Source organism: Hippoglossus stenolepis, chromosome 10, assembly GCF_022539355.2.
Source record: "Hippoglossus stenolepis isolate QCI-W04-F060 chromosome 10, HSTE1.2, whole genome shotgun sequence".
NCBI lineage: Eukaryota > Metazoa > Chordata > Actinopteri > Pleuronectiformes > Pleuronectidae > Hippoglossus > Hippoglossus stenolepis.
The window spans coordinates 3295550-3323476 of NC_061492.1; the positions used below are offsets into that span (position 1 = coordinate 3295550).

Sequence of the window (27927 nt, forward strand, 5' to 3'; positions counted from 1 at the left end):
CATGTGTAAATAAACATGGACAACATGGCTGCTCCCTAAAAGTGAAGCCAAACTGTCTTGATCACCCCCTGGTGGCTGGCGGCGGTACAGGTCATAAACCCGGCCTCCCCCTTTTGGTTTTGATTATTTATTTGATGCTTTGAAAACGGGATTAAAAGTCAGAATTGGCAGCTGAGACTGAATTGCTATTGTTCCCGAGGTATATTGTCAAGCTGAAGAGGTGGACTAGACTATTATCGTAGTTTTCATCACACGTGTGCGTGCACAGTTGGTACTGGAGAGTTGTTGCAGCTCGACAGGGGACAGGACTCACTAATACATAGTTTGATGCGGTGCCAGGACTGACTGCTGTTGGTTTCAGAGTGCGCGGCCCTCTGCTCCTGGCCTTTGTGTGCAGCGCTGCCCACATTTGTGCCTCTCCAATCAGTTCTGGAAGTGATTTGACTGGTTGCCCTGTGCAAGCTCCTTCCCCTCCGCCCTCCTCCCGCAGGGGAGAAAAATCCTGCCTCCATCCCTCCATATCCTGCCTTGTGAAGGCTTTTGAGTTTTCTCAGCTTCACAGCTCCAGCTGCTGCCAGCCAGCCTCGGGAGGTCACCGGTGCAGCTCCACAACTGAGCTGAGCAGAGGGAGCGTGCTCCTCTCAGCTTCCTCTGGTCCAACTCCCCTCCTGCACTGCTGGGTGGGATCATGTAGAAGATCACCCCTGTCTTTGAAACTAAAGCACGCAGGTCTGCTAGCGTGTCGTTTTTTCCTCCTTGCACTCATGGAGCTTTACCTTCGTCAGCGAGGTAACATTTTCCACTTGTTTTTCTTTCTTTTCCTGCCACTGCTCCTCGACTCAAAACCAGATTTTTTTACCGTTTCTTCTTCGTGATATCTTTTCTTTTGTTGCTGTTTTTCCTCGCACTCTGCCAGCCTGCAGTGGGTTCCTGCACTGTGTGTGTCTGTTTGTGTAGGTGTGTGTGTGTAATGGTAGGCGGTTGATCCTTTAGTGTTGGCAGGCAAAGATCGGATTGTTGGACTGTTCATAAACAGCAGCCGAGGAGAGAGCAAGGGCAAAGTGGAATGTTAAGTTGAAACACATGCTGCATTCAGATTCAGATGGGCCTGTGTGCAAGCTAAGCCTTCTCTCTCTCTCTCTCTCTCTCTCTCTCTCTCTTCCTCCCACCCACCCTCCGACACACCACCTCAAGGTTGCTTCTGTTTGCCTTCACGTGGTCGGCAGCAGCGTTGGAACAGCACACACACACACACACACACACCATTTGTTTTTCCTCCATTTGCACTGACTCCACTTGTTGCCTTCATCCTCCCAATGTGTTGCACTGAAATAACAGTGCATATTATTTTACCCACGAGGCTGAACAGTGCAGCAGTTGTTTCTCCCCTAATATACATCAAGTAAAAAACTGCACAGATGTTGGAGTGAAAAATCATTTTGACTCGCCCAAAAAAATGAGCTGGTCAAAGTGAATTCAGTGACGACTTCATCACAGTCGAGCAGATCGCATCATCAAAGCAGAATCGATTGCGCTGAGATTAGCCGACAGGAAGTCTCCCTCCTCCTCCTCTTCTTCTTCCTCCTTCTTTTCTTTCTTGATGAAGAATAGATTTGAATTTAATGATGTTTGTAATGAAAGGCAAATCCCAGCCTAATTACATTAAAGAGCTGTGATCTCCTGTTCCGTGCCTTAGTGAACATGTCATGATATGGTAGAGATTAGAACAGCTTCCAATTTAATACCCCGGTGCGGAGTAGCAGCAGCTGCAGCCATCAGCTGGCTGGGCCGAGCGATGTATCTGTGTAGTGTTTATCTGGGACATGCATGGCTGCCTGATGGGTGCGTCTCCGTACTGATCACACAGCGAGAGAAGGAAACAGAAACACGGGGGTTTTGCCAGCTTGTGGCAGGAACAAACTAGAGCCAGCTGCATGAATTTGAATCGAATTATCCGCCAACAAATTTAAAATAAAAAAGATATAATGCGTAATGAGGAACACAACTTCAAATTAAACATTAAAAAAATGTCCCCTCAGTTGTCACTAATGACTTTAATAAAGAAGTCTCTGTAATTGACAAACTTGGAACCCGCACATCCACCCTCATGTTTCATCTCCCCCATATTGGAAACTCTGATCCTTTCCTTCTTCTTTGTGGAACCTGTTGCTTGGCCCCTCTCTCACACTGATAACGAACGTAGAACAAGAGGCTGTCAGAAGCCATTAAAACGCAGAACATCTCCCGTGTTAACGCCCGGCGGCCGGCTGACAGGCCCCGCTGCGAGTTCCTCTGCTGCCCCTAAAGAGTCACCCTCTGCTGGGCCCGTAACGAGAGCGTCACCCGGGCCTCCCGCCGCCACCATCAGCCTGCCTCCCGGTGGCAGAGCACGCCACACGGCTGACACTCGAGATTACTACAATAACTCTTATCGCACGTCAGTTGTGACACGACGCTAAAGCAAACATCACTTTTTTCCTGCGTTCGAGGGAACTTGGCGTTGTCCTTGTCGGGGGCTATCGTGTCACGATACGAGAGAATTATATGCCGATAATTATAAGTGGCTTCGTTAAGGCCGCTGTCACAAAGTGCTCCAGTTTTTCTCTCCACCAACTGAACAGAGCTCTTTTAATAATTCCCTGTAAAAAGACTCCCTGCCACTCACAGCTCCACACAAGCTCCGGCAGTTTTTACTTTAATCTTTTTCGTTTTTTTCCGCTTCCGTTTACATTCATGAGTGTCGAAGGTAAAATATTCCCTCCAAACCATTTTCCTCTTAATTGCCACTTCCTGACTCGCTGTCTGACTTCAGCTTCAAGGGTAATTTAAAAAAATGTCTCTGTGCTGTTCAGTGGAGGAACATGGAGGGCTGTGTTTACACCAGTGAACAGAATCAGAAAGGCTCATCACGTCACATGGCTTCATTTTGAAGGAGACGTATAATGCTGACTCACTTTTTCTTTTCTCTAGTGTGGATGTAAAAGTTCTACAACGTAAAAAACACAAAAGCTGTGGAAACACCTCGTCATTAGCTGGCGAGACACTTCCGCACCTTCGTGATGTCACGTTTTGGCACAAAAGCCGAACATTTGCATAATTCCCACCTATTAGCTGGTCTGACACGCCCCCTAACAAAAGCCAGGTAGAGGGAGAGCAGCGGCTGACATCTTGCTTCACGTCACTGTCACTTCAATACGTTTGAATGCAGAGCAGCTGGTCAGATAAAAGATGAAGTTTAGATGGAAAAGAAACTGAACGTGGAATTTTTGGACTCTGAGGAACTTGTGGTGGTGATTTTTCTCTGTTTTCTTTAAAGCTTAGTTAACTCTCAAAGCCTGATTGGGGTTAAAGCCTCTTCTACAAGATAATAGAGATCGAATGGCACTCGGACACATGCACGTGATTGTCTAGTTCTCATAGTAGAGATATAGAAGAAAGAAGAAAGTGGTCAGATAATGTAAATTTGTTATTTGTCATAAAACATAGTTTAAGAAAAATGGAAGGATCCAGGATTTTTCCTTCTCAGACCCCCTCCCTCCACCAAGGAAATCCGTTCAGTAGTTTTTTGCATAATAAACCTTAAACAAACAAACATAACCTCCTTGGCAACGGTAACTAAGACAAATCCAAAGCAATAACTTATTAAAAAGACCAAAGAATATATCTAATAAGATCAGAAATCATCTGTTGCAGTAAAAACACACGACTCCTTTTACTTACTGTCTTTCCGTCGACTGTGAGCTGATCACCTTCAGTGATGGATTCCCCCCCGAGCTCTTCACCGCTCACATCCTTTCTTTGAGAAGCCTTCTCCGGGTCTCACTGAACTTCTCCTCATTGTTCAACAGACCGGAGCAAAAAATTATCACACTGAGGATCCGGCGCTCAACAGTAATCAACAGCAACACATTAGCGAGCCAGATGGTGCCGGCTACACGAGTAAATTAGACCCCGGGCCGTTCATGAAACCCCCCCCCCCCTCCTCTCATCTCACCACGGAGGCCGGTGCCTTTGGCCCCATGTTGTTCTTGTATTAAAGTCTCTGTGGATTTCCACACGTTCTGACCCTCTGAGTTGTTTCATTCTCCTCCTCGTGCATATATTGCAACTCTTGATCACATATTAAGTATTCATGGACTAATCCGACATGCACACAGCTGGGTTTTCCGGCTTTTGTCTCTTTTTTTTTTCTTTCTCCTCCTCCAGTGGAATTGTATGCAAATCCCTGCTTTGCTGAGGAATAATAATAATCAGCAGCAGCAGCAGCGGCGGTGATGAGTTCTGGTCTAAGGTGTCACCTCGGAGGAAAGTGTGTGAGGGGAATTCTGCTTGGGGCGGCACACGCAGTACCTCCCTGCTGCCAGAGAGAGGCAGTGTTGTGTCATTGCAGAAATGTGTCTGTGTGTGTTTTGAGGGTAGTGGTGTGAGGAGGAGGGGGGGGGCGGGGTACGACACAGTCAATGTTACCCCTGGCAACCTTGATTAAGACAGGATGCTGTTGGCACGATTGCTCTTGTGATGATTACATAGTGAATATTTCTGCCCACGTGTGCAGGAAGGTTTTTTTGTGTGCAGGCTGTGGGCAGCTGGTGTGTTGCCGCTCTGACAGACGTGTGGTCTGGAACACAGATACACACCCAACCAGTCGTTATAGTCACGAACCCTTCCATATTTCTCATCCTGACACCGTGACTGAACTTGTGAAGCTCTAGAAATGCTGCGAACACAACCACGGAGGTACAAACGCATGCTGACAACATGGAATCGCACATGTCACAAACACAATACGTCGTTGTCTGCCATTGTGAGCAGGTGCAGCGTTTATCTCTCTGGCTCATTTCCATTCCTTTTGTCAGATCTACAAGGTCGACTCCGATCTAAACCCGGCACCTTCCAGTGCACAACGCTGACCTTGTTTTCATGCCTCCCTTATTAATGAAGATCCCTGACACTGTCCTCTCTTTTTACAGATCGCCTTCTCCCAGCACAGTAACTTCATGGACCTGGTGCAATTCTTTGTCACATTCTTCAGGTGAGCTGCTCCTGTGTGTCCCTCTGTCACTTCACTTACTCCACACTGCACATGTGTCCGTGATCGAGTGGCTGTAGTTGCCTTCTCTCTCTCTCTCTCTCACTGTGTGTGTGTGTGTAAGCTGCAGCGTGATGGATCACCAAAGCTGCTCTGCTGTGCCTGTGCACCAGTGCTGCAGTTCACTGGTTTGCAGGCGCTCGTCGGCTGTCAGCACAAACAGACAAATGCACACACATGCACTCCTTTCTTTTATTTACTCGCGTCATGCACACACCAGCACATACCCACTCAATATTTTTTTTCCTCCTCGTATTATCTCTGCTGTCAACCACAGAAAACGGTGTCTCCTGGAAATGTGGAAATTAGATTCAGCAGCACATGATTTGTGTCAATTATCTTTTGCAACGAGCTGGAGCAGGACACACTCAGAGTCCTGACATCTAGTGCACAAGCAATATATAGTTTTTACGACTAGTTTCACACACACAGAAGACACAGAGCGACATTATCTACCACAAAAACAACCCACCTGAAGAAGCCGTGATTCACTGTGAGACGGAGGATTCGTCGACACGGACATCAGTCGTGCACCGAACTCCCAACACTTTCCTGAAATGTTCCGACCAGGACATGTGGACTAAAATGTCCACATGTCCAAGTGAGCACGTGTGAGAATACAGCAGGAAAATATCGGGAGAATGTACAGCCATGGAGGGGGGGGGGGAGTTGTTGTACTTATTTTACATCTCATCACTCAGAACCACATTCCAGGGACCACAGCTGTTTTTAGCTGTGTGAATGCAGACGTGTCCTGGGCCACATATTAAAGGACCAACTCCTCTGAACCGATCGAGTTCAAACATATATTCTTGTCTCAGTTTCCAAATTAAATACATTGATTTATAAGTGTCCTCCTCCACAATATCAACATGGAATACCACATATTGATTTTTTTCAAATTGAGTAAAATCTTGTTTCATTGTAAAGCTCTTGTATCTCTCAGCCTTTATCTCTCCTTCACACACACACACACTGACACGCACATCGACAAAAGACGTGCGTGTGTGTAATGGAATTGGCTAAAAACATAATTTGGTCCTTGTGAACAGAAATGACGTCCGTGTTTCTTTGCATGTGAAGTGGGGAAATGAGATCTGATCCCACAGGAGACGCATTCAGACGAACTTGGATCTGTCCACGTGTGATTGAATCTCTCGGGACAGACGTTTACACCAGGTCTGATCAGGGACTAAAGTTCACCAGCAGGTCACAAACACTGAGTTTATCAACAGCTTCCCTGCAGTGGGGGGGGCACTAATGAGAACGAGGCTCCATCCACACAACGACCTTTTACTCTGAAAACTCATCTGTGTTTCTACATTTACTTCTGCGTCCTCAACACCTGCACTGGAGAAGTTTGTAAATGCTGCCGGCCCCAGTTTGAGATTGAAAACTCAATCTAATCAACGCTGTCGTTGTTTCTTCTTCGTAGTATTTTCTGTAAGTAACCAACCAACTGCGGAGTCGACGATCTACTTCCTGTTTACACCAACAAGCGCATGCCCAGTGTTTTTATGTGTGTTAGTATGGAAGGAGAATGATGCGGAGCTAAATCGCTCGTGTGGATGGAGATTGTTTTCGTTATAAAAAGCAATTTAAAAATGAAGATGTTGACGTTTTCTCACGGAAAACGGTAAAACTGCCGTAAAAACCAAAGCAATGAGCTGAAAATACTAAAAACGTCCCCGAGCTGAAGGAAACTGCAGAGTCAGCGATGCATCTCGCTTCATTACCACAGACGACGGCTCTAACGGAATCGTCCTATCATCCTTTGTTGGTATAAAAACATTTTTTGGAGCAGCCTTGATGTCGTACAAGTCTCCATCTGCAGAAACTGTTTGGAATGTGTGAGGTTTTAAAAAAAAAAAACACTGGCACCATTTGAAAACATGGATCAAAACCTAATCTGAGTCTTTGTGGATGGATCCAGTATCAGCATTCTGTCTGACAATATGGCCGCCTCACTTTGACGCCAGCTCTCTCCTTGTATTTTCCTCCCAGTATTAAATTGACGATGACATGTGGTGGCACGGAGAAGTATGCGTTTGCACACATTTGCCTCTGACACATCGGATATAACTTGGGTGAATCGGCTTTGGATCTGAAGCTGGAATTTTAAAAATAAATTATTGGCAGAGCAGCGTGCCGCTCCGGGTTTTTTGACGGACGCGCCGGCTCCGCTGCCAGCGCTGAGCCGTGATGAATCCCCGGGCCTGTGTTTCACTCCTCCAGGAGCCGCAGTAATGTGTTATCGATTTGGAAAAAATGAGCAGGACCAAAGAATTGAGTACACAAGCGTGTCCCTTGCATGCTCGACTGCACACGTGTGTTTATTCCTCCCATGTTTGTGTGTGTGTGTGTGTGTGTGTTTGTGTGTGTGTGTGTGGGTGTGTCTGCTACCCAGAGGAGAACCGAGGGATTTTGTCTTGTCTCTGCATTTCCCGCTGAAATAAATTGCCGGGCTCTTCCAAGTCATGTTGCTTTCCATTGATCCCGCAGCCATGTAGAGGCGGAGCGGGTTTTGATGGGGCTGATTTTGAAGCGGTTCTCTTTTATTGTTTGGTAACCGGTCTTTTGCCGATGCGGTGGCGCTCGGTAACGGGAGCTTTTCAGCATCAACGGCATGAATCACCCTCCTGACTGCGGTTTATTTCGGATGGTATTCAGCATTAAATGCAGTTGTGCTGTTATCCAGCCTCGCTCCCCCTGCATACAAATGCCGACCCTGCAGTCGCTCGCCTTGTGATGCTTGTATGTTTATACACATGCGTCAGCATTTGAATGTTTGCATGTCAGCATTCAGAGCAGGCGTCCTGCGTCTGGCGTGATGCAGGAAGTCTGCCTCTCTTTTCTCTCTCGGCTGCTTCATCCAGTGTTTCCTTCCTCCTTCATCTCTTTCTGTTGTTTATTACCTTCCTGCACCTCCTTCGCTGTCCCTCTTTCACTCATCATTTCCCTTTATTCCTTCCTTCTCCTCTTCCATCCCCTGCTTTTGCCTCCCTCTCTCCCTCCCCCTTGTGCTCCCATCCTATCGTTCTTCTTTCATCTCCGGCTCTCCATCTCCCTCCCTCTGTTTCTTTTTCCTCCCTCCCTCCGTCATTGCCTCCTACTTTTTGTCCCTCGCTCCCCTCCCTCCGTCTCCCTCGTTCCATCCCCTCCCTCTCTTGTTTTCTGTGACTTGCTCTTAATCCCACAGCTCAGTCTTTTTTGATGTGTGCGCCACTGATTTCTGCACAGATGAGTAGAGACCTAAAGTTAGCGAGCTCGCAGCCTTGTCCCTGTTTGCTTCTGGCTCTTTGGGTGCTGCATTGTTTGTGTTGCGGGGGAGGAGAGGGATGCTAATTAATGCGAAAAACTGTTTGCTCTTCTTCTTCTTCTTCTCAGACTTTCTCTGTGTCTTAATCTCGCTCTCCCTCGCTCCCTCCTCTCTCGGTGCCATGTTCCCTGTGGGGACAGATGAAGGTGGTGCCATCCCGTTATCTGCAGCACCAGCATAGATATCCCCACATGAGTTTTCCAGCCACAATGCAATAAATGACGCATTAAACATCAGCTTTAACAGCAAACAGAGGCATTAACATATTCACATCCAGCAATGCAGCACTTTCTCACCTCAGACTCACGTTGAATTAACACTTTTTTTTTTTTTCTACATCCAGCACACGGAGACGTGCAGAGCCCACGTTTCTGGAGTGTTGCAGTGTTTTCCTCTGCCTGAGCAAATTGAAAGTTTTCCTCCAGGCCTGGAAAAAGCCCTGGTGAAACTTCCAAAAACACTTTTTGGAAATGCATTGAAAGTACATTATTTTTATTTATTTATTTATTTATTTATTTTGGCTCAAACTGTCATGTTTTTAATCTTAAACTTGGCTGATGTGGAAGAAAGAGCCCTTTGAAGTCAATGTTGACCTGATTGACAAATTTCTTGGCTGCATAAGTCCACGCTGCTGGAGGGAGGACGCTGAAGAGGGCTATCACAAGAAGCATCTTTTTAACACTGCATGCTGGGACATGTGTGTCATGGAAAGATTTCTGCAGCTGTGGCTCATTTTTAATTCTGACTTCAGACGTCATCAAGCCAACTTTTCTTAATAGTTGATCCTGTTTATGAAGCAAATGTTCAGCAGCAGCTTAGCAAAAGGTGCACGTGAAACTGATGCTCACCCTGCAGAGGTTACATCCGTGCACGTCTTGGAGAATTAAAGATACTTGAATATATGATAAACCAAATTACATAAGAACACTTTAATGTCCCTTTTAGCCGAGGGCAGATATTTCTGTGCAGCAGTGAGTTCTGTTGGAGCCTTGTGGGACAAACGAGAGACGTGTAATGTTTTGATGTAACTAACATTTCGATGAAAGGAACAAGCTTTTCGCTGCAGTGATAAAACTGTCATGTCTTTGAGACATCGTCCGCCCCCTCACCTGCAGCTGGTCCCAGGTCTTTGTTCGGGGACCTGTGTTTATTCCTGTTTTTGATGTATACATCAAAGTAGCGGAAGGAGGACACTTTCCGAACTGTTGTTCCTGAACACTGACCACGTATCCGTCCTCTGTGGTGTTTACTTAGAAAGAAAAACTTGACTTAACCTCCTGACAGTCGGCGCAGCACCGAGACGCGATGTCCCAGAAAATCCTGCTTCCTCCGAGAGTGTACTTCTGTGTCACATCTGTGCTTCGTGACGGCTGATATTAAAATAACCGGGGCCTTTTGGTGGGCACTTCCATTCTACATGAGTACTCGCTGTATATTTTGAGTGCGGGAGTGGTCCCAGTGGGACATAAACCCCTGATGCTGGCAGTGTTCGGCACCTCAAAATGTCACTCGTCATACTTGAGTCTGTATCCTCACAAAATGATAAGTTCTTATTCTAAGGCGACAGTGCAGTGCCGGCCTGTTTTGGAAGGGGCTGTTTTTATCCTCTGTGGTGATGCCGGGTGCAGTTTTTCTTTTACGGATCCGTAGAAGTGACCTGCGGTAATTTAGCTGCAGCGAGTGACGGCGTGCTGCTTAATCCACGGAACCCTGAAGCCGCTGTCATCTGTTTATTCAAAGTTCAGCGACTCAGTACGCAGAAACCCCGAACTAGAGAATCAGTTGATATTGGCTTTGTCGAGACAGACGTCCCTTACCTTCTAGAATTAGTAGATGATACAATTCTCTAACTAAATCAACAGGGGATAGGAGTCGGTCTGTATTGACGGATGATCTCTTGTATTGTTTAATTTGGTCTTTTTGTTGGATTTGTTGATGAACTGTGAAGCATCGTCGGCCTTATTCAAAGCACCCAGAGGAAATCCGGCTTTTCTTCAGTAGAGTTATGAGCCACTAATGACCACGGACCTACACACACCACCAGTCTGTCTCAACACCTTTTTTTTTTTTTTAAATGTCACCCTCTTTGACATGAATCATTAAAATCTGAAAAATCATAACTCACTCACTTTGCCGGGTGTATTTAAAATGATTGGTGATTTATCCTTCTGTTCCTGTTTGAACAGAGGAGGATGTGATTTAGTTGGGGGCAGAGGCATTAAGAGACGGGCCGGCAGAAGGTTGCCCGCCCTGGGCCACGTCTGGGTGTGTGCTGGCTGGGATTTGATGACACGAATGAATCACCCTGCTGCCGACGAGGAGACGTCAGGTTCCTCTCCTGAGACAAAGAAAAAGTTTAAGCTCAGATGAACATCACAGGGGAAAGTTTTAGCTGTTTTTGCCTCATTGTTGTCGACAGGTCGCAGGTTCTTTGACCTTCAGGTTGTGAAACTCGACCTGACGATGGTTCCCAATCCCAGGAGCCACCAGCAGCGGCAGCAGAGAGCGAGCAGCGGCGTGAGTCCGCTCGCTGACCTTGGTCTGAACCATTTACCTTGTTAGAGCTGAGAGGTGATTAGTGTCATCACCCCCATCTCACGAGTCAGCGTCCCAGCCATGTATGTCGGCCTCGTCCTTCCTCTGCCTCCCACTCTCCTCTCCCCCTCGTCTCCCCCTCATCTCGCCCTCAGTTTAACGACGCAGCAGTTGCATCATAGATTTTCACAGCTGGGTGTTTGCTCCAGGTTATACAGCAGGTTATCCCCCACTCTCCCTTGTACATTAGCTCTTTAATGAAACTGGTGCTAAAATTATAACTATGGGGGGGGGGGTAAAGAGCAAAGGTGACACAAAGAGCATTGTTTTATTGGAAGCACTTGATCAGTATATAAACCTCACATGATTAAATTATAAAGAAGCTCAGAACAGTTTAACTAATCTACTTAATAACTGAAACTACCTCGTGTCGTGTTGAAGAAAGAAAAGACGGATTCCAGGATCGGCTCCTTTTTTAATCACATCCACAAAGTTTCACGACAATAAGTTCAGTCATTTTTTTTTCAAACAGACGAATAAACAGCATTGAAAACACAACCTCCGCCGTGACAGTAATTAAATAGTTTTGGGTCAATACAGCCACAGGCAAGCGAGCTAATTAACGAGCTAATCTCGTCTGTGACATCTGTTTCAGAGCAGCGGACGAGCGCCGACAAATGGCAGCACGTGTTTATTTTAAAAGGTTAATTCGGCCAAAGATAACTGCCCCCACTCGCCCCTGGTTGAGACATCGAACATTTGACATATCTGCCTCGGACACTTCCACGGCCGCCTGAATACAATATGTATTTGGAAAACTGAGGCAGACACAGTGTCTTACTTCCTCAATTACTTAAACCATTGTTATAGGAGCTGTTTCCACCTATTTTCAAGTTCCAGTTGCTTTGTTATTTGGGTCAAACCCCTGAAATGGACACGGTGTGAAAGCACAGAAACAGATTTTAGCATCGGCTCCACGTGTCCTTTTGAGAACTGGTTTAAGATGAAGTGGACATCGCTCCAATCTATTCAAGAATATTCATTCTTGCTGACATGTTTCAGGCAGTGGCCTTTCGTCCATCTGCAAACTTTTTTCCCGTCTCGTTGAATTTACTCAAGTGCACGGATTAGTGTCTTTTGTAAACTGTTGCCATTTTTGAACCGATGTTTTGGCTCCTGACCGACAACGTAGACAAAAGTAAAAGCCCAGTCACTCTGAAATATGTTTGCTGAGCGATCACACACACACACACACACACACACACACACACACACACACACACACACACACACACACACACACACCTACCGAGGCCACACAGCTCTGTGCGCCGGCCCCGGGGCTCTGAGGACAACCAAGTGGCAACTCATGCATATTTTGTCAGCTGGAAGTGGCCTGCGACAGAACATAAATAATTCTGTTGTCGTGATCATCGTGTTACTACTCCGCCTCCTAAACACATCTGCAGGTTTAGACACTCGGGCGCACAGAAATTCTTTCAGCAGGCGTTTAGACCGACGCGCTCGGGAAAAACGCTTTATTTAAACATGGGAGGCAGCTGGCCACTCAGTGGAGCTGTGTGCCCTCTGAGCTGTATGATTGTCCTTCACACACACACACACACACACACACACACACACACACACACACACACACACACACACACACACACGGTGACGGGGTCTTTTTCTCTACTCCCTCTGTAAAGCTTCACACCGCATGAGTGCAAGGAGCAGGGGGTCGGCTCAATAAAATCAATTTCAAATGTCAGTTTAAATTGCAACCCGTTTACAAACGACGGATCATTCTCAATTATTTGCCCGCCGGTGTTTGGTCTTAGCGGATTCATTATCGAGCTCGGAGCTTCTCCCGTGCCCTAATTCGGGGGAAAGAGATCCATCACCGCGGCTAGTTGAAAAGAAAAGTGACATTGACCCCCCAACCGTGACGTGTGCCGTCTCCCTGTTTGTACACAAACATCTGCCCGCGTGAGCATCAAGCAGCAGTGACAGGCAGGGTGATGGGTGATTGACAGCAGGACGCAGTGCAGAGGACGCTGCAGCACGGATCGTGAACTATAGCTGTGACTTCATCCAGCTGTCAGGTGAGAGGCTCTCAGGCTCTCAAACTTTGAAAGGTTGAGTCACATAAACGTGTTTATGTATAAAGAAAAGATGAGGGAGTTGTGAGTGTCCGAGCGTCCTGGGCAGCTCTGTATCCACCTCTGAGCGCAATCCAATTTAATATAACGGCACTCGGGGCGCGGACCTCCGCCAAGGCCCAGCAGTCCCATTATGAGACATTTAAATCCACCAGAACTGCATTTTTTTTATATTTGGATCCAAACCAAATTTCTCATAAGCTGCTTTCAGACAAACACTGAAGTCCAGACATTTTCCTGAAATTCTCCAGAGGGGGCTGTATGTGAAATATACGCAAAGTCCATCGCTCTGAACGTTTCCAAGAACCATTCCTGCCAGGTCCCTCGGGAAGATTCACAGCGAGCGAATGGTCACGGTGATGATGATATTTCGAAAAAAACACAGATATTGTTTGTGAAGAGGAGCCGTTCACATAGAAGACAGGAGGGGACACGGCTGAGACATAAGAGAAGTTCAATCTCCCTCATAGTCCTAATCACTGAAACATCTTCCTGCTGAAGAACTCGTTGTTCACAGCCTGTAGGAAAAACATCCGACTCCTCCATTTTACCGAATCAGAAGTTGCAGACGGTTGTTAGTTGCAGCTCCTCTCTTCTCTGTCCTCTGCCTCCCCTCTGTTTGTTAAAATATTCCCTCGTGTTCAAACACACAATTCACCCACGAATCATTTCAAACGCACAGAAACACTCGGCGCTGCGTTTGCCCTCAGCTTGCTCCTCGTGGCGTTGACTGACAGCAGACCCTCTCTCGGTTTCTCTCCCTCTCTCCTTCCCCCCCCCCCGAGACACCTGAGTGAGGAGGGGAGCGGCAGAGCGATACTCGACACACATTCAAGCCCTGCCTGCCTGTCCTAAGGGGCCTCCCTGGGCACTCAGCAGGGGCTGCCGCAGGTGCTGTGCCAGAATCTCCTCGTTTTTTAAGCTTTGTACTTCTGTCTCTTCCTCTGTGAATCTCTGCCTCCTCTCACTCGCTCCATCTGTATCCCAACCTATATCCATTTTCTCATATTTATTCTTCCTCTCTTGCTCTTTTTTTTTTTTTCCATCTTCTCTCTTCTCCTTCCAACCTCCTCTTCGCCCTCCTCCCCTCCTCCCGGCCTCCTCCCTCCCTCGCTCTTAACCCCTTCTCCTTTGCCTCTCGCTCCGTCTCCCTTTTTTAATCCTTTCTTCTTCTGCCCGCTCTCTCGCGTTCTTTAGCACTCCATCTTTGTATCTGACCTCATTGTCAGGTCATCAGCGAGGAGCCTCAGCGAGAGATACAAGTGGAAGATGGAACAGATAGCGAGAGTGCAAGATGTGCCTCGCGGCTATATCTTCTTCCTGATAGGTCCACGAGGAGCTGAAAGCTGCCCCGCGTCCGGTTAATAATGAATGAGTCAGATCAGTAGGTTTGACTGCGTGCGTCCACTCTCTGCTCCACCTCCTCCTCTTCCTCACCTGTAATGAGCGGGGAGGAGAGACCAGGAACGTGAACGGGGCCATAACGCACTCCTGGGGGAGTCCCGAGAGGAGGTTGAGTTTTTCATTCCCAATCCGATCTGCTCTCTCTCGCTCTCGCTCTCTCTCTCGCTCTCGCTCTCACGCCCATTACTTGAGCTTCCAGGTCACTGTTGTTGTTTCTGTTGAAGTAAGTTTGGACAGGTTGTACAAGCGAAATCAAATGTTCACTGGAAACAACACGATGACTCTGGACTCCTCCTACACCGGGCTGATAGATTAGACTTTTAACGGGGCCCTTCTTTTTTTAGTTCATTGTTTTCCGGGTCAGATCGTGGTCAGAGAAGCTGGAGCTTTGTTTAATCGTTACGTTTTGTCACTGCTGCTGCTTCTTGTTTCCAGAGATTCCATCTGAGAGAGGCAGTGTTCTCCCAACTAACATTTATCAAGTTCTCAGTCCTCCTGCTGGTGAATAGTTTCATTGCAGCTGCAGTGTGAGAATTAGTGTAAAACGATTAATGATTATTTAGTTGGACTTCCAGCTTTAAAGAGTTTAAGTTGTAGCTCCTCATCTCAACAAGTTGTCAGAGGGTTAATGATCACTGTCAATGGCAAGTTTGATTAACTTTAACTACTTGGAATCTACGAATTGGCACGAGGAGCCCGGAACAAGTCGGTTTCAAAGACAAAACGTTAAAGTCGACAGGATGTGCTTCTCTCTTCACTGCCAACCTGCCGTTCTGCAGTTAAGAGGCTTTAAAAGCAAACAGAGAATCTAGTCACACTTTCCTGTTGCGAGAGAAGCAAGTTTTAAAAAAAGCGTAGATAGAAATTGGTCTTTATTCTTGCTTCTCTCTCCGGTGGGTCGGACTTCTTAGACGTTTACCACCACCCATGCTGCTGCAGGGTTTTAATGACAGAGTGGAACCTCTGGAAAACCCACGAGTTAGTGTGTGATTCACCAGACAAACTTATCAGCCACTGTGAAAACGAAATGTCACTTGGCTGTCGAGTGAGTTTTAATTTCTCACCGCGGAGTTAAAGGCCAGCGGCAGGCGGGCCGGCGGTCGGATTAGTATTCAGCTGGCTGTGGACAACAAAGCCGGTCTGTTGGTGTTTGCCCTGTGGCTGTTGTTTTGCTGTCGGGTTGGCCAACGACACGTAAGAGCTCACCTCCCCGGCTGCAGCGACTCGCGGCCGGAACACACTCACTCCAGCGCTATTCCCACACTTCGGACGGACACGGAAAGCAAACGCATTTATTTATAAACCTGAAAGTTTCGGACACTGTTCATGAATGTTTTATTGGCTCATCCTCCGTTGCTTTGTCATACCTGGGACATGTGATGCACCGGGGATGACGTCTGAGCAGCTCGAACAAAAGAAGTGTTTCTGGTCTGTCTTCCTCAAAGAATCAAATCATAGCAAGAAAACCAAATTATGAAATCATTTGTTTTGTTTATTACTCATCTTCAATTGAACAAATTAAGTTAATTATCAATTACAAAAAGCTTTGTAGCTACGTAGGTTGATGAGCAGAGATCCTCCATGTTGGTTATATATTTGTTTCTGGGCACTGCAGAGGGAGGAGCAGTTGGTGGCAGCACTGTGGCAATAAACTGAGCAGCAGCAGCATCAACTAAAGTAAACATCGCAGGTTTGAAAACCTTCAATAAGGAACTTTGTGGGGCAGGAAAAAGCTTCCAGTGTGTTTGTTTGGCCTCGAGGAAACTCTCTGCCTGAAGTCCTTCTCCCAACTGTGACTGTTTACAATGAAAACTCCAGCGGGCATCCGGAATGTAAAACCACATCTGGGAACTAGAATGAGACGTTTTCTTCTCATGTTATAAAGAAAGAATAGTTGCCATCAAAGTAGAAATCAATTCTAGTGAATAGTTCGACTGTCAAAAAGTCTGAGAGACTCTTGGTCATAGATTTTATTCATATTCACAGTTTGACTGTATCGGATCAGATTGACCTTTTAGTCTCATACTTCCTTCAACCATCTGCCAGCGTAGAGTAGATGTGGAACTCTATAAGAAAGTGTGAACAAGGCCAAAGCCTGAAAGTGCTGCATCTTAACAATGTGTTCTTCTTCTTCCTCTCAACTCAACTTCAGCCACTGCAGCTTCTCGTGTTGTTTCTCTGTAACCCCCGGACAGAAGAACCCTGTTGTGGAGAGCTTTCATGTCGTCCATCTTTATTTTACGGTCCATGAAAATGATCGTGTCTGTAGTTTTTTTGCCTCATCGTTATTTAGACTACACAGAATTGCATTTCTGCATCTGTCACTACTGTACAAAGTTTCTTGCACAGCAGAGAAAGTACAGATGTGTCAGGTCTCAGATTTTTATCAGACATATTGCAGAAACATTATTTATCCGTTGTTCAGAAGAGCATTAAATTGGGGACATTGCTGCATGTAAGCAGGGTCCCATTTCAATCATAGTAGTAATGACATTCATGACAATTTTGTGTTTACGAATATAAAACCGTCCTCAGAGGACCAGTGAGTGAAACTCCTCATTTGGATCCGTATTACCTTCGGACCTGCCAGGTTTTTGCAGAGTAGGATCCAATCACGATTGTGATTCATGACAAGATATCGGAGACGACGGAGGGAAACAGAACGGAGCAAGTTTTTTATTATTTCTAACAAAGTTGATTTTGGCATTCAAATGTTCGCCTCAGCGCCCATATGGTGTTTTCATCCGACAGAAGCACTGGCAGGATGTCGGGCAACGCTTCATCAAAAACAAAAAAAAGAAAAAGTTCTGCGCGTGGGTTTTGTTTCTATGACGACAAACGAAAAGCACAACGCTCACCACAACGTTCGGTGTCCGACAGATTTCGCTCCCACCAACTGGCTTTTCTATCTTTGTCGTGATAGCGTCTGTCTGACATATCTTACAGCGTCTCCTCTTCCTTGGTTACCAGGGCGACGAGTCCTGCTCCGTGTGGTTGGCTGCTCAACACAGTGAAGACACCAGAGCCTTTTCTGAGGTTTTCAACTAGAACCCCCTCAAAGCGGCCTCGCAAACAAGATGGAGGTCTCTGAGAAAGGGGCGCCTTTTCTCTCAGCATGCACACACACTCAGAAAAAAAGATGCTGGTGATCAGAAAAAAATCCTACATGGACTCACGCCTTCGGGCGCTTTTCATAACAAATGCAACCCGACTGGAAAATGGCGTCAGGGCACTTTTGGTCGACTTCTTAGCTTTTTCTCAGTCCTGGTTTGAAAAAAAAAAAAAGCATGAAATACCAGAATGTGCTCAATTACAGGCTGGAACTTAAATGGAGATGGATCTATTCACAGCGAGCGTTGGGGGCTGAAGCCCTGCAGGCTGCATGAAGCTACATGGATCTCTACAGTGAAATACCTTGCAGACGTTTTAACATTTTTCACCAGTTGCCAATAAATGGACTGTAAATAAATACTGTTGCCCCTTTGGAAAAAAGTTTATTTTCTTGTCTTCTTAAGAACAAGTTCAATGTTCAGTATGATGCCCAGGGAAACTTCGGCATGCGGGAGACTGGGATGGAACTGCCGACCTTCTGGTTAGTGGACGACCCGTCTATCTCCTGAGTCAGCCGCCTGGAAGTGAGATCCAATTAGAATCTGTCTCAGGAGACAAATTCAGGATGCATTTTAGTATTAAGTGAGAACAGACAAACAGAGAGCTGAACATTTGTGCTCAGATCTCTCGGGACAGATTGCAACTCCAGGTCTGAACAGGACCTTAGAGTAAACACAGGTTTACAGTGACTACAGAACTCAAACGGACCTGATCCATGTCCTGTGAACCGTTCGCTCCAGCGTCTCCAGCAGATGTGCGAGTCTGTTCCTCGTTGTTCCTTCTTTTAACTCCTCCACTCGAACGTGGCTTCGGAACGTTTATCACATGCGGTCGTATCAGTGCAGTACTTGACTTTCTGTCGGCGTGTGGCGATGGCACTTCAAACGAGGTGAGGTGGGATTGTTGCAGGTGGTTGTGGCGAAGCAGCATCTGCTGGTGGCTGCTCCTTTCTGTTCTGTGAGAGCTCCAGATGTGATGGAGGAGTGGTGGTGGAGGAGAGGGGGGGGGGAGCTGAAGCCTGAGTAACTCGGCCAGTTTCCCTTGTGGAGGTTGAGATCAAGTGAAGCGCACCGCTCTGTCGGCTTCCATCTGCGTCCTCTCCTCTTTGTCTTTGAGTCCATCTCCCTTTGTTGTTACTCTTTCCGTCTTTGTCTTCCGCTCTCCGTCTTCATCTCGGCCCGTTGTTCTGACTCGAGCTTGTACGATCTCATTTCCTATCTGTCTTTATCTCTCCGTCTTTCACCATCACCGTCCATGTCTCTCTGTGTCTCCGTTATAAAAAGGCTCCCTCCATGTTGCCCTTTAGAAGACCCGTCTTTATGCTGAGCCATCAGTTGCCGCCGTCACGGTTGACTTCACATAGCATGTCGGCATTCTGAAACCAGAGGCATGACATGTAAAACAACAGCGTTGGCATCTGTCCTGCACTTTCGACCGCTCCCCCTTTACACAGACATCGATCCAAACTCTGTGGCCACGGCCGCCTCAAAAGCCAAAAACAATGTTCCCTTCATTGATGTTTGTACCTTTTTTTTTAAACACAGAATGGCGAGGAGCGGAATAGAGGAGCAAAATTCCCACCTTGAGCAAGCTGTGAAAAAAGGTGCCATTGTCTTTCCTTCTCCTCCCGTCCTGCGTCTCCCTCGTCTCTTCCCGCTGAGCGGGGCGGCCTTTTGATGCGAGCCTGATATCTATTCACGTGGCTCATTCATCAGCACCGCGTCGCTCTTTAAGCAGTCGAGCAGGAAGCCAGATCAATACGATGGCTGAACGGATGGATCGCTTAGGAGTCCTCTTCAACCTGGCGAGATAAGGGACTTTTTTTTTTTTTTAATAGATGGCACTTGAAGAAGTCACACGGGGTGAGCGGGGAGCGGCGTGAGAAACATGAATAAAGATCAGAGCGCGTCGCAGCCCGTATTAAAACGGGGCCGAGGCTTTTTAGATTGAAAGAAGTGGTGAAACTTTGGAGAAACATCTGTGGGGGGTCTCACTGGAATTATGCTTCAACGTGGAGTTTCTAATTAAATCCACTTCTAACCTCTGAAAGAGAGTAAACATGCATTGTTCCTGTGATCTTGAAAATTAAAAGAAAAGTCGAGCTCACACAATGAAGGAAAATCTGATTTGGGGAAACACAAAGCCGACAGTTTCCCTCGGCGTGGCTGAATGTTCACAGAAGTCAATCTGACAGTAAACGATTGTACCCACCGGTCTATCCAGGTGGTCACATGCAGCACACGAGTGGAAACTGTCACTTAGAACTGGATTCAATCTTCAAATTTCCATATCCACGTGACGCAGGATGTTTAAAGTGCAGGTGATGTTATTGCTGTGTCGGTAGAACAGTCGAATCAAAGGAGACGTGAACGATTCTCAAAATACATCTAGTCAAAGTCAGACTTAAACTGAAGAGTCGACTGTACAATAAATAAGTTTCTGCTGCTCAGGAGCCACTGACTTTTTGTACCATAAGTAAAGACTTTGGAATAATATCAGACTGTTGCCAGATGAAGACGAAAAAGAAAAATAATCTTTGGATTTCTCTCTCTCTCTCTCAAGGCCCCTTTTCTGATGAAGCCCGATTTACTGTTTATATTGTATCAGAAGATATTGATGCATATTCTGGGGTTTGTTTAATTCCGTAGTTATTTAATCTGTTAAGACGTGCGTCAATAATTCATTTAGTCTTATTGTGACATCAGAATTCAGTGTCCCACTGTTTGTTGTCTTAGTTTTTTAGGCAACTTTGTGTTTTATGCAGACACATCAAAACGGAGGCTTCCTCGACGACACACAACTTAAAATGTGCAAATACCAGTTTTCTTACTTGATGGTTTTGCTGGAATTGATGTTTGGATCACTGGTCCTGAGGCATTTTTCCATCATGCTGCTGATACATTGCTCATCAGCAGCCACTTGCCAAACCTGATGTGAGCTGAAATACGGGCGGGGGGGTGGGGGAGCCGGGGCCAGACAGCGACAGGAACGCTGACAGGAAATCAGCGAAAGGCGTGACAGTCAGGGAATGAAGTTGAGATCGCAGGAGATGTTGTCTCTGATGTATTTGTCACACACACACACACACACACACACACACACACACACACACACACACACACACACACACTGAGTCTTTGTTTTTATTTTTGCGGTTTTCTTCTCTGTCTTTGACACAGCTTCCGAAGTGCAAGTGTGAAAGCAGTCAGGGGAAGTGAAGTGAGCCCTGGAAAACTCTCACACTCGAGAGACACACACACACACACACACACACACACACACACACACACACACACACACACACACACACACACACACACACCGTGACACTAACAAACAACCTCTCCAAGACATGTCATCCCTCAAGGCGATTCTGTGAAGAGTGCAAAGAACACTCCGGGTTTGATATCGTGTATATTTTATTTGCTCAAATGTGGAAAACACGGAAAATGGAGAAGGCAAAAAAAAAAAACAATTCCCACAGTGCGACAAAATCCAGTGGAGGGAAGAAAGTGTAGGAAAAATATAAATCAAGACGACAAACACCAATGACAAGTTAATGTCAAAAGTCAGAAGTGTGGAACTGTACAGAAACAACAACATCCAGAAATATAGCTCATTGTAAATAGATAAATATGTTGGTGGATGCTTATAAAGCTGAGACAGGAAAAAGTTGTGGGTCCTGAACCTCTAAGTTGCTCGTGGAAAGTGAGAAGCAACGTCGGAGATTCCAATATCACAATTATTGGTTAATCTACACGAGCGTATGTCTTGAGTGTTATTGGTTTCATTTGTTGAAATCCTCTTCACGTCCCACAAAGCCAACAACGTATAAAGTCATCAGGGGGAAAAGGAGCCGGCGTCTCTGGCCCTCGCAGGACTGTGATAAACCCGTGTTTCGCTGGCTCGCCGACCGACCTGCCCGCCTGCGTGCACCCGAAACATGTTCTCACTGCACATGATCCTCAGTCGGAGAGACACACACCTCTGAAGCCGGGGCGAGTCACGGAAAAAAGTCGACCTCTGGCAGTTGTCAGTGCACATCCGTGTGTTTTTTCGGGGCCGTAGCTTTGACGAGAAACCCAGTCGGCGGCGGCGGGATGTATCGGTTGTGTGTTTTCAAACATCCTCAACCCCCAGCTTCAAGCTTTAGATCCTGTCCATAGTCCAATAGGATGCATCGTGTAGTTCTCTGACTTCTTTGTGATGATGTTACTTGTCCTATGACATCATATTAGGGGATGATTGTCTCCAGCTAACTTGGAAAATGTGTTTTTTTGTTCATCTTGATCAGCTGCAAAAGTAAATCATGTGGAGATGTCTCACACACACACACACACACACACACTCACACACCACACAACACACACACACACACACACACACAATACCCTACTTTCGAGTACTTTGGAGATGGCAGGTTAATTCAAAGTTAAACTAAGACGTGTAGAGAAAAATGGAAACTTTAAGATATATTATTTATGAAGGTTATATAGGTGGGAACAGTTGTGTGTGCGTGTCTGCGTCTGACATGAAAGTGGCAGAACAACGACGTGAGACCCACAGCACCGTCGTCACCTTCATCCCTCACCAGCTGCTGCTTCTGTCTCACACCGTCTTACACTTCTTTATCCTGTGAAGCCGTGACATCACCCGCTGGTTTCTTATGTTCCACCAACTGTGGAGATGTTGGTTGCATTGATTTTGCATCTGATCACATTTTGTACAGTGTCTCCAACAGTTCCTGGTTTGAACAAACGATTATTTGAATAACGTCTTAATATCTTGAGTAATTGTTGATTATATCCTGTTAGTTTTATTTAATATGCAGGTGAAACTGCTGTGATTTGTCAAAATGACCTTAAATGATTCCTGCGATGTCGGAGCAGCAGCTTATGACTTTTTAATTAGAAGACATAAAAAAACCGAAGGCTGGTCCTCAAGCGTCAGACGTGTGGCTCATTAAATATAGATCGATGTTGGCTGTAATCACCTTGTCTGTCAAACACCGTCCGACCAAAAACACCTGAATATGCAGAGAAAATTCAGTTTTGGTTAATGAATTTCTGTTCGCCGGAAAATCCCAGCCACAGTCGAGCACCTTTCACTACAAATCACACCTCGGATGATCCCGTGGTTCCCAGTTTTTCCTCGTTGCTCGATTCCTCCTCTTGACTCATGTCGTCCTCTCCCTGTCTGTACACAGTTGCTTCCTGTCCCTGCTCCTGGTGGCCGCCGTGGTCTGGAAGATCAAACAGAGCTGCTGGGCGTCACGGCGACGAGAGGTAAGCCTGAGACGCGAGCGTACGTCAAATATTGATTCTGGCCACTCGGGCAGGTGAATTAACAACCATGCAAACATGTACTTGTGGTCCTGTTCATTTCGGTGTCTGTTAAGTTGTTGTTCGGTCTCGACGTCTCTCTGGTCGGTGGAGTTTAAAAAGATCACGCTGAGGGTTTGCACCGGAAAGTGTAAAGATGCTCTGCAAACTCTCAGGTACCTTTTGGTAAATACACCATCCGACTTCTCTGCACGTCATCGAACACGAGGGTTTCATGGGTTTTACTCTCACGTAAGAATATATTTAAAGATATGAACTTAATCATCTTTTCATTTGATCAAAATCATAAAGGTTTCTGAACAAAAAACAGTTTGAAAGGAAAAGAACAGAAAGATTTCACCTGTTCTTCACGGTTCCTTGTCTTTCTTCTCCTCTTCCTCCTCCTCCTCTTCCTCCTCCTCCTCTTCCTCCTCCTCCTCTCTCCTTGACCCATTTCTCTTCTCAGTAACAAAGTATTAATCTTTCTAGATTTGCTCATTAAAGAACAAATGCATTGAACACACAAAGGCCCGAGTACATATGTGGAATTAGTTGTTAAAATATATTTATTTATGCGAATTATATCTGAAATTATGTTTGTTAAACTTTTAATACAAACCAAGCTCATCAGTTCTGCCATGAAAATGACAAAACCAGCAGAGAGGTCTGGTGTTAACAGTTTGTACTTCCACCTAAAACTTTGGGTTAAAGTTATTGATGCATTTATCATTTATTAATGAAACATCACTGTTGAACACTTTCTCGTCAAGTAAGTCCAGAACCTAAGTTTCTATTAGTTAGCTTCGCTCGCTGTAGCAAACTTGGCAGCTGTGAACTCAATGTGTAGTGAGTTTGAAATCCTAATTTACCTTCATGTACAAATCACTTGCTTTTTTAATCCTCTTCCAGGTCTTTTTCCAGAGCGAAACATTTTAATAATCAGTTTATTTAAAAGTCAATTCTGAGCTTTATTTTAGACAATCTCAAATGAGGCCTTAATGAGCTTTAAACGCCCAAAGGATGAACGCTGATCAAATGCACGTACTTCTAGATACAGTTATATTTTGTGTGGCTCCGCTGTGAGACCAGTGTGCTTTTACCTGCTGCTCTTAGGAAACCCTGTCTTGAAAAAGCAGGATTGATTTTTCCTCTCTCTTCAGGCACTGTGCAGTTGTAGATTGCTAAGTCACCCGATGATACATTAGTCCTGTCGATAATTAGTTCAGTACGGCGATTATATCAGTTTGTGGAAGGCAAACAATTAAGGCTGTGTTTTAATTACCGGAGCCGGGATCCTGTGCGTTCGCCTCGAATCCGGGGAACAAAACATCGAGCTTCAGTCTTTTCCTTTTTCCTTCTGTACATCCTCATTTCCAGTAGAGTCACATTTCTGTCAGGTGGGAGCCAACAGCCTGAGAAAGCTTCATATCTACAGCAGGGATGTTTGCTCTTGTGTGCTTCCTTAACTAGAAAAAAAGAAAAGCTTACATAAACTTTAGATTGCTTCAAAAGAAGTCACCTCCGCCGATAATAAAAGACATTAATACATAAATACATCAGGGACTTGATAGACGGGTAAACAAATAAAGCTGAGAATAATAAAGTTAATAATATCCGTACCTGTCGCCCTTTTTTCTTTATAGATTCATAACATCTTGCAGTTCAACATCACAGAACTGGAAAAGTCTAGAACATGCTTTTAAAATTACCTTAATGGTAAATTAACTGTATTTATATATCGCTTCTCTAGTCTGATCGACTAAACTACAGGAAACTTTGCCGGCATCTGAAAAAATCTCCCTTTAAAGTCACTACAGCTAAGAACATAGTCGTAGGTATGTAAAACTCAAACATCTTCAAATAATAATATTAAAGAGAGACATGTAAAACCTCAAGTTGTACCTGTGCATCAGAGAATACAAGGTTGTAAAAGGCCTTGTGATGCGCTGCAGATTTTAAGTAACAATGACGTTAACCTACTTTAAAAAAAAAAAAGAAAAAACCCCGTGCACGCATCCACGGTGCTGACGGGTAGAAAGAAAGCCTCCTGACAAAGCCCCCGTGTGATTGGTTTAAATGCCTCCTCAGATGACAGCAGCCACAATAGATGTGCTCAGTTTATGACTTTACTTTCGTTGCCATTGTCCCGAGCAACTGCGACGGGTGTTTTATTTTTGTTTTGGTCCCAGGAAATAGGACACGGTCCCAGTGGCCTCGGTGTTCGACCGACTGAGGCTCGGACTTGCATTTTGAGAAGTCGCTTCCTGTTGTTCCATCACAGTTTCCAGAAGGGTCCGGACCCCCCCTTTTCAATGAGTGGCTGAAAGGTTGTGTGTGTGTGTGTTGCATTGTGTGTGTGTCTGTGTGTGTGTGTGTGTCAGTATCTGAGGTCATACAAGCTACTGTTGTGCTTAAGGTGAACTTTTAGTGTTTTGCTCGTCACGCTCGCCGCAGCAGGCGAAGTGGCTTTCGGTCGTAAACCTCGTCCGAAAGTGTCGTCATGACCCTGACCCCTGTTTGCCTCTCAACATCCCCCCCACCCCCCCCTTCACCTGCTGCCACTCCACCCTCTCTCCACCACACGGCCACAGCGGTCCAGGCTGAACCTTTTTCTGTAAAATTAGCACAGGAGCTTTGTTAAGTGGTTTCGGGGGCAGCGGGAAACTTTGAAGCCGATATTTAACTCCTCAACACCTGGAAAAGCTTTTTTTGTGCACAGCAGAGTTTGATGGAATCCGCCTGTGATGAGTTGATTTGGAAACTAAAATGACGCTAAGTGCAGCACACACCCCCGCTAAGGCCCAGCAGTCCCCTCAGATTCAACCAGCTTCACGTAAAGGCATTGCCTCCTTAAATAAAATGGCGTGTACAAGTTTCTTAACCAAAGTAAAAGCCAGATCCGTGCTAAAAAAATAACTACATGCCTGATATTGCAACGAGCTGTCAAGATGCTGCCCTGACTCGCATCTATTCTAGGAGCCGGGAACCTTTTTTTTGGTAAATAATCCCAAGTGTCAGACAACCCATTAAATACAAATAGTCGCTGCTGCCAATCAGAATTACAAACGCAACAGTGACATCAGTGGCACTGCAGGCGTTTCAAAAGAAATCCAGTTGAAACCTGTAGTTTTGCATTTCCATGCTATTAGATCATCTGAGTGAGGTGGAGATAATTTTCACACAAATTGGTTTTAGAGGCTTCTTCATTTTTTTTAGTCAAAGTGAAATATGTCACCCGGACATAATGGCCGGTTCAAACAGCAGGTGGCCGACTTAACGACGTGCCCTTTCCGGGAGGATTTATCTGTCGTTCCTCGGAGGTGGCTGCACTAAAGTCCTGTCACAGAAAAACATCAGCGCAGAGCCGTGTCTGAGGGGAGTCTTATTAATGATGCTCTTCATGAGGCCTTTGTCCTTCGCTGTGGTCGCTGCAGCTCTTTCACTTTGACGTTTGAAGTCATTTTGGATCTCGGGGGTTCTGTTGCCGGGGAATTCAAGTTAAAACCCAAATCAGGGCCGTTATCAACACGTGTCTTTAGCCTGACGCAGGTGTGGTGCAGCCTCTGTTCACTACTCTGCTCACATCTTTATTTGATGTATTCAAAAGTATTGTTTCACATATAAATATACCTTTTCAGTTGTTTATAGATGCTCTTTATCTCACGCGCTGTTTGTGTCGGTGATGTGGAGGGAGCACAACATCAACCAGACGATATTAGAAATGCTCTGTAAATAAAACTCAGATTTCGTCATTGAATCTGTGCAGTTTTCCGTTCTCACTGTAATTACCTCGTCCTGCTCGGGCAGAAATGAACACAGCTGCAGATCTGCCCTCACACGCGCACGTACGCTGTGCTAACGCAACTTGACGCATAAATTTCGGCCAAACACAAAGCTAATCGCGTTTTTTTTCTCCGTCAGGTCAATTCTCCCTCGTTACAGTCGCTTGTCTGTTCGACGCTGGGACCGAAGTGTTCTTCTCAGCGCTGTCGCCCCCGGCTTCATTCCCACAGTCAACCCCGATTCCTCCACGTTACTCCGTGCTTGCATCAGCCGTACAGCGACACACATTTGCATGCGATTATCCCCACGTTCACCTCACTTACGCTGCGATGCGGCGGGAAGCCGTGGCCATTTTCATTTGATGTGGCCATCGCAGGGTCACAGGAATTTAGCCCTGAGCCGTGCACTTCGTACCCCTGACTGCTTGTCATCTGGCTTTGAGGAGGAGTTAAGCTTATTGTGCTATTGCAGTCGTTGTCAGTCTTTACCCCTGAAATGGAGACATCGTTGTGAAACCTTTTTTTTATACTGAAAACGATAAAAACTGGGCTTGAAATCAACTTTTTTGAGATTATGAGATACTGAGGATCAACTAGCCAAAACAGATCTAGAGCATTTATTCTTCGAAGCTGTGTTTAATAACCGTAAAAGGCAAAAAGAACATCGCACACAAAAAAGGCAACCTGCAGCAAATTCTATTTACAGAATCAGTGGCTGCAGACGTGACTGTGTTATTTACTTAGAACAGCTCGTCTGCCCTCTCCTTCATTCACAGCCTGCTAATTTCATGAAAAGCTGCAATGGACCCTAAAAAGTACAATGTATTCTTACCTTCAAAGCACTGTGGCTTTTGGAAAGTGTTAATTAACCAAGGGTGTAATGATCAAACTTATTCATTTTCTTTTTAAGCTATAGAAGTGTTTTTTTTTTTTTTTTAAATGGTTTCAGGGCTGAGAAAATACAGTTCGGCTGCTGCTGCCTCATCACAATGTTTATTTGCATGTGTGAGATTTAGGTGTTGATGTAAAAAGCCTCGAGTAAAAATAAGTTTCTGACTGTATTTGAGGTTCTTGTAACCGTGGCAGCAACATGACTCCTGCTGAGACGGGTGCAGGTTGGTGGAACAACCCAGAGCCCACATGTTTGCATGCGTTTGAAAGTGTTCAGGTTCATGTTTTTCCCTCCATGTGTGTTTGCAGTGCA

At 45.7% G+C, this 27927-nt stretch overlaps 1 protein-coding gene across 3 annotated transcripts in view; it reads left to right on the forward strand.

Moving 5' to 3' along the window:
* atrn (attractin) overlaps positions 1-27927 on the forward strand; it is a 113304-nt gene that overhangs the window by 47138 nt on the left and 38239 nt on the right. For 2 of the 3 annotated variants that reach the window (XM_035168953.2, XM_047341591.1), the window contains exons 25-26: positions 4971-5032; positions 22827-22905. In XM_035168953.2, the coding sequence (XP_035024844.2) occupies positions 4971-5032; positions 22827-22905 (141 nt within the window). Of the gene's footprint in view, positions 1-4970; positions 5033-17479; positions 18002-22826; positions 22906-27927 lie in introns of those variants that run through there. The other variant, XM_047341592.1, reaches the window with a different exon arrangement.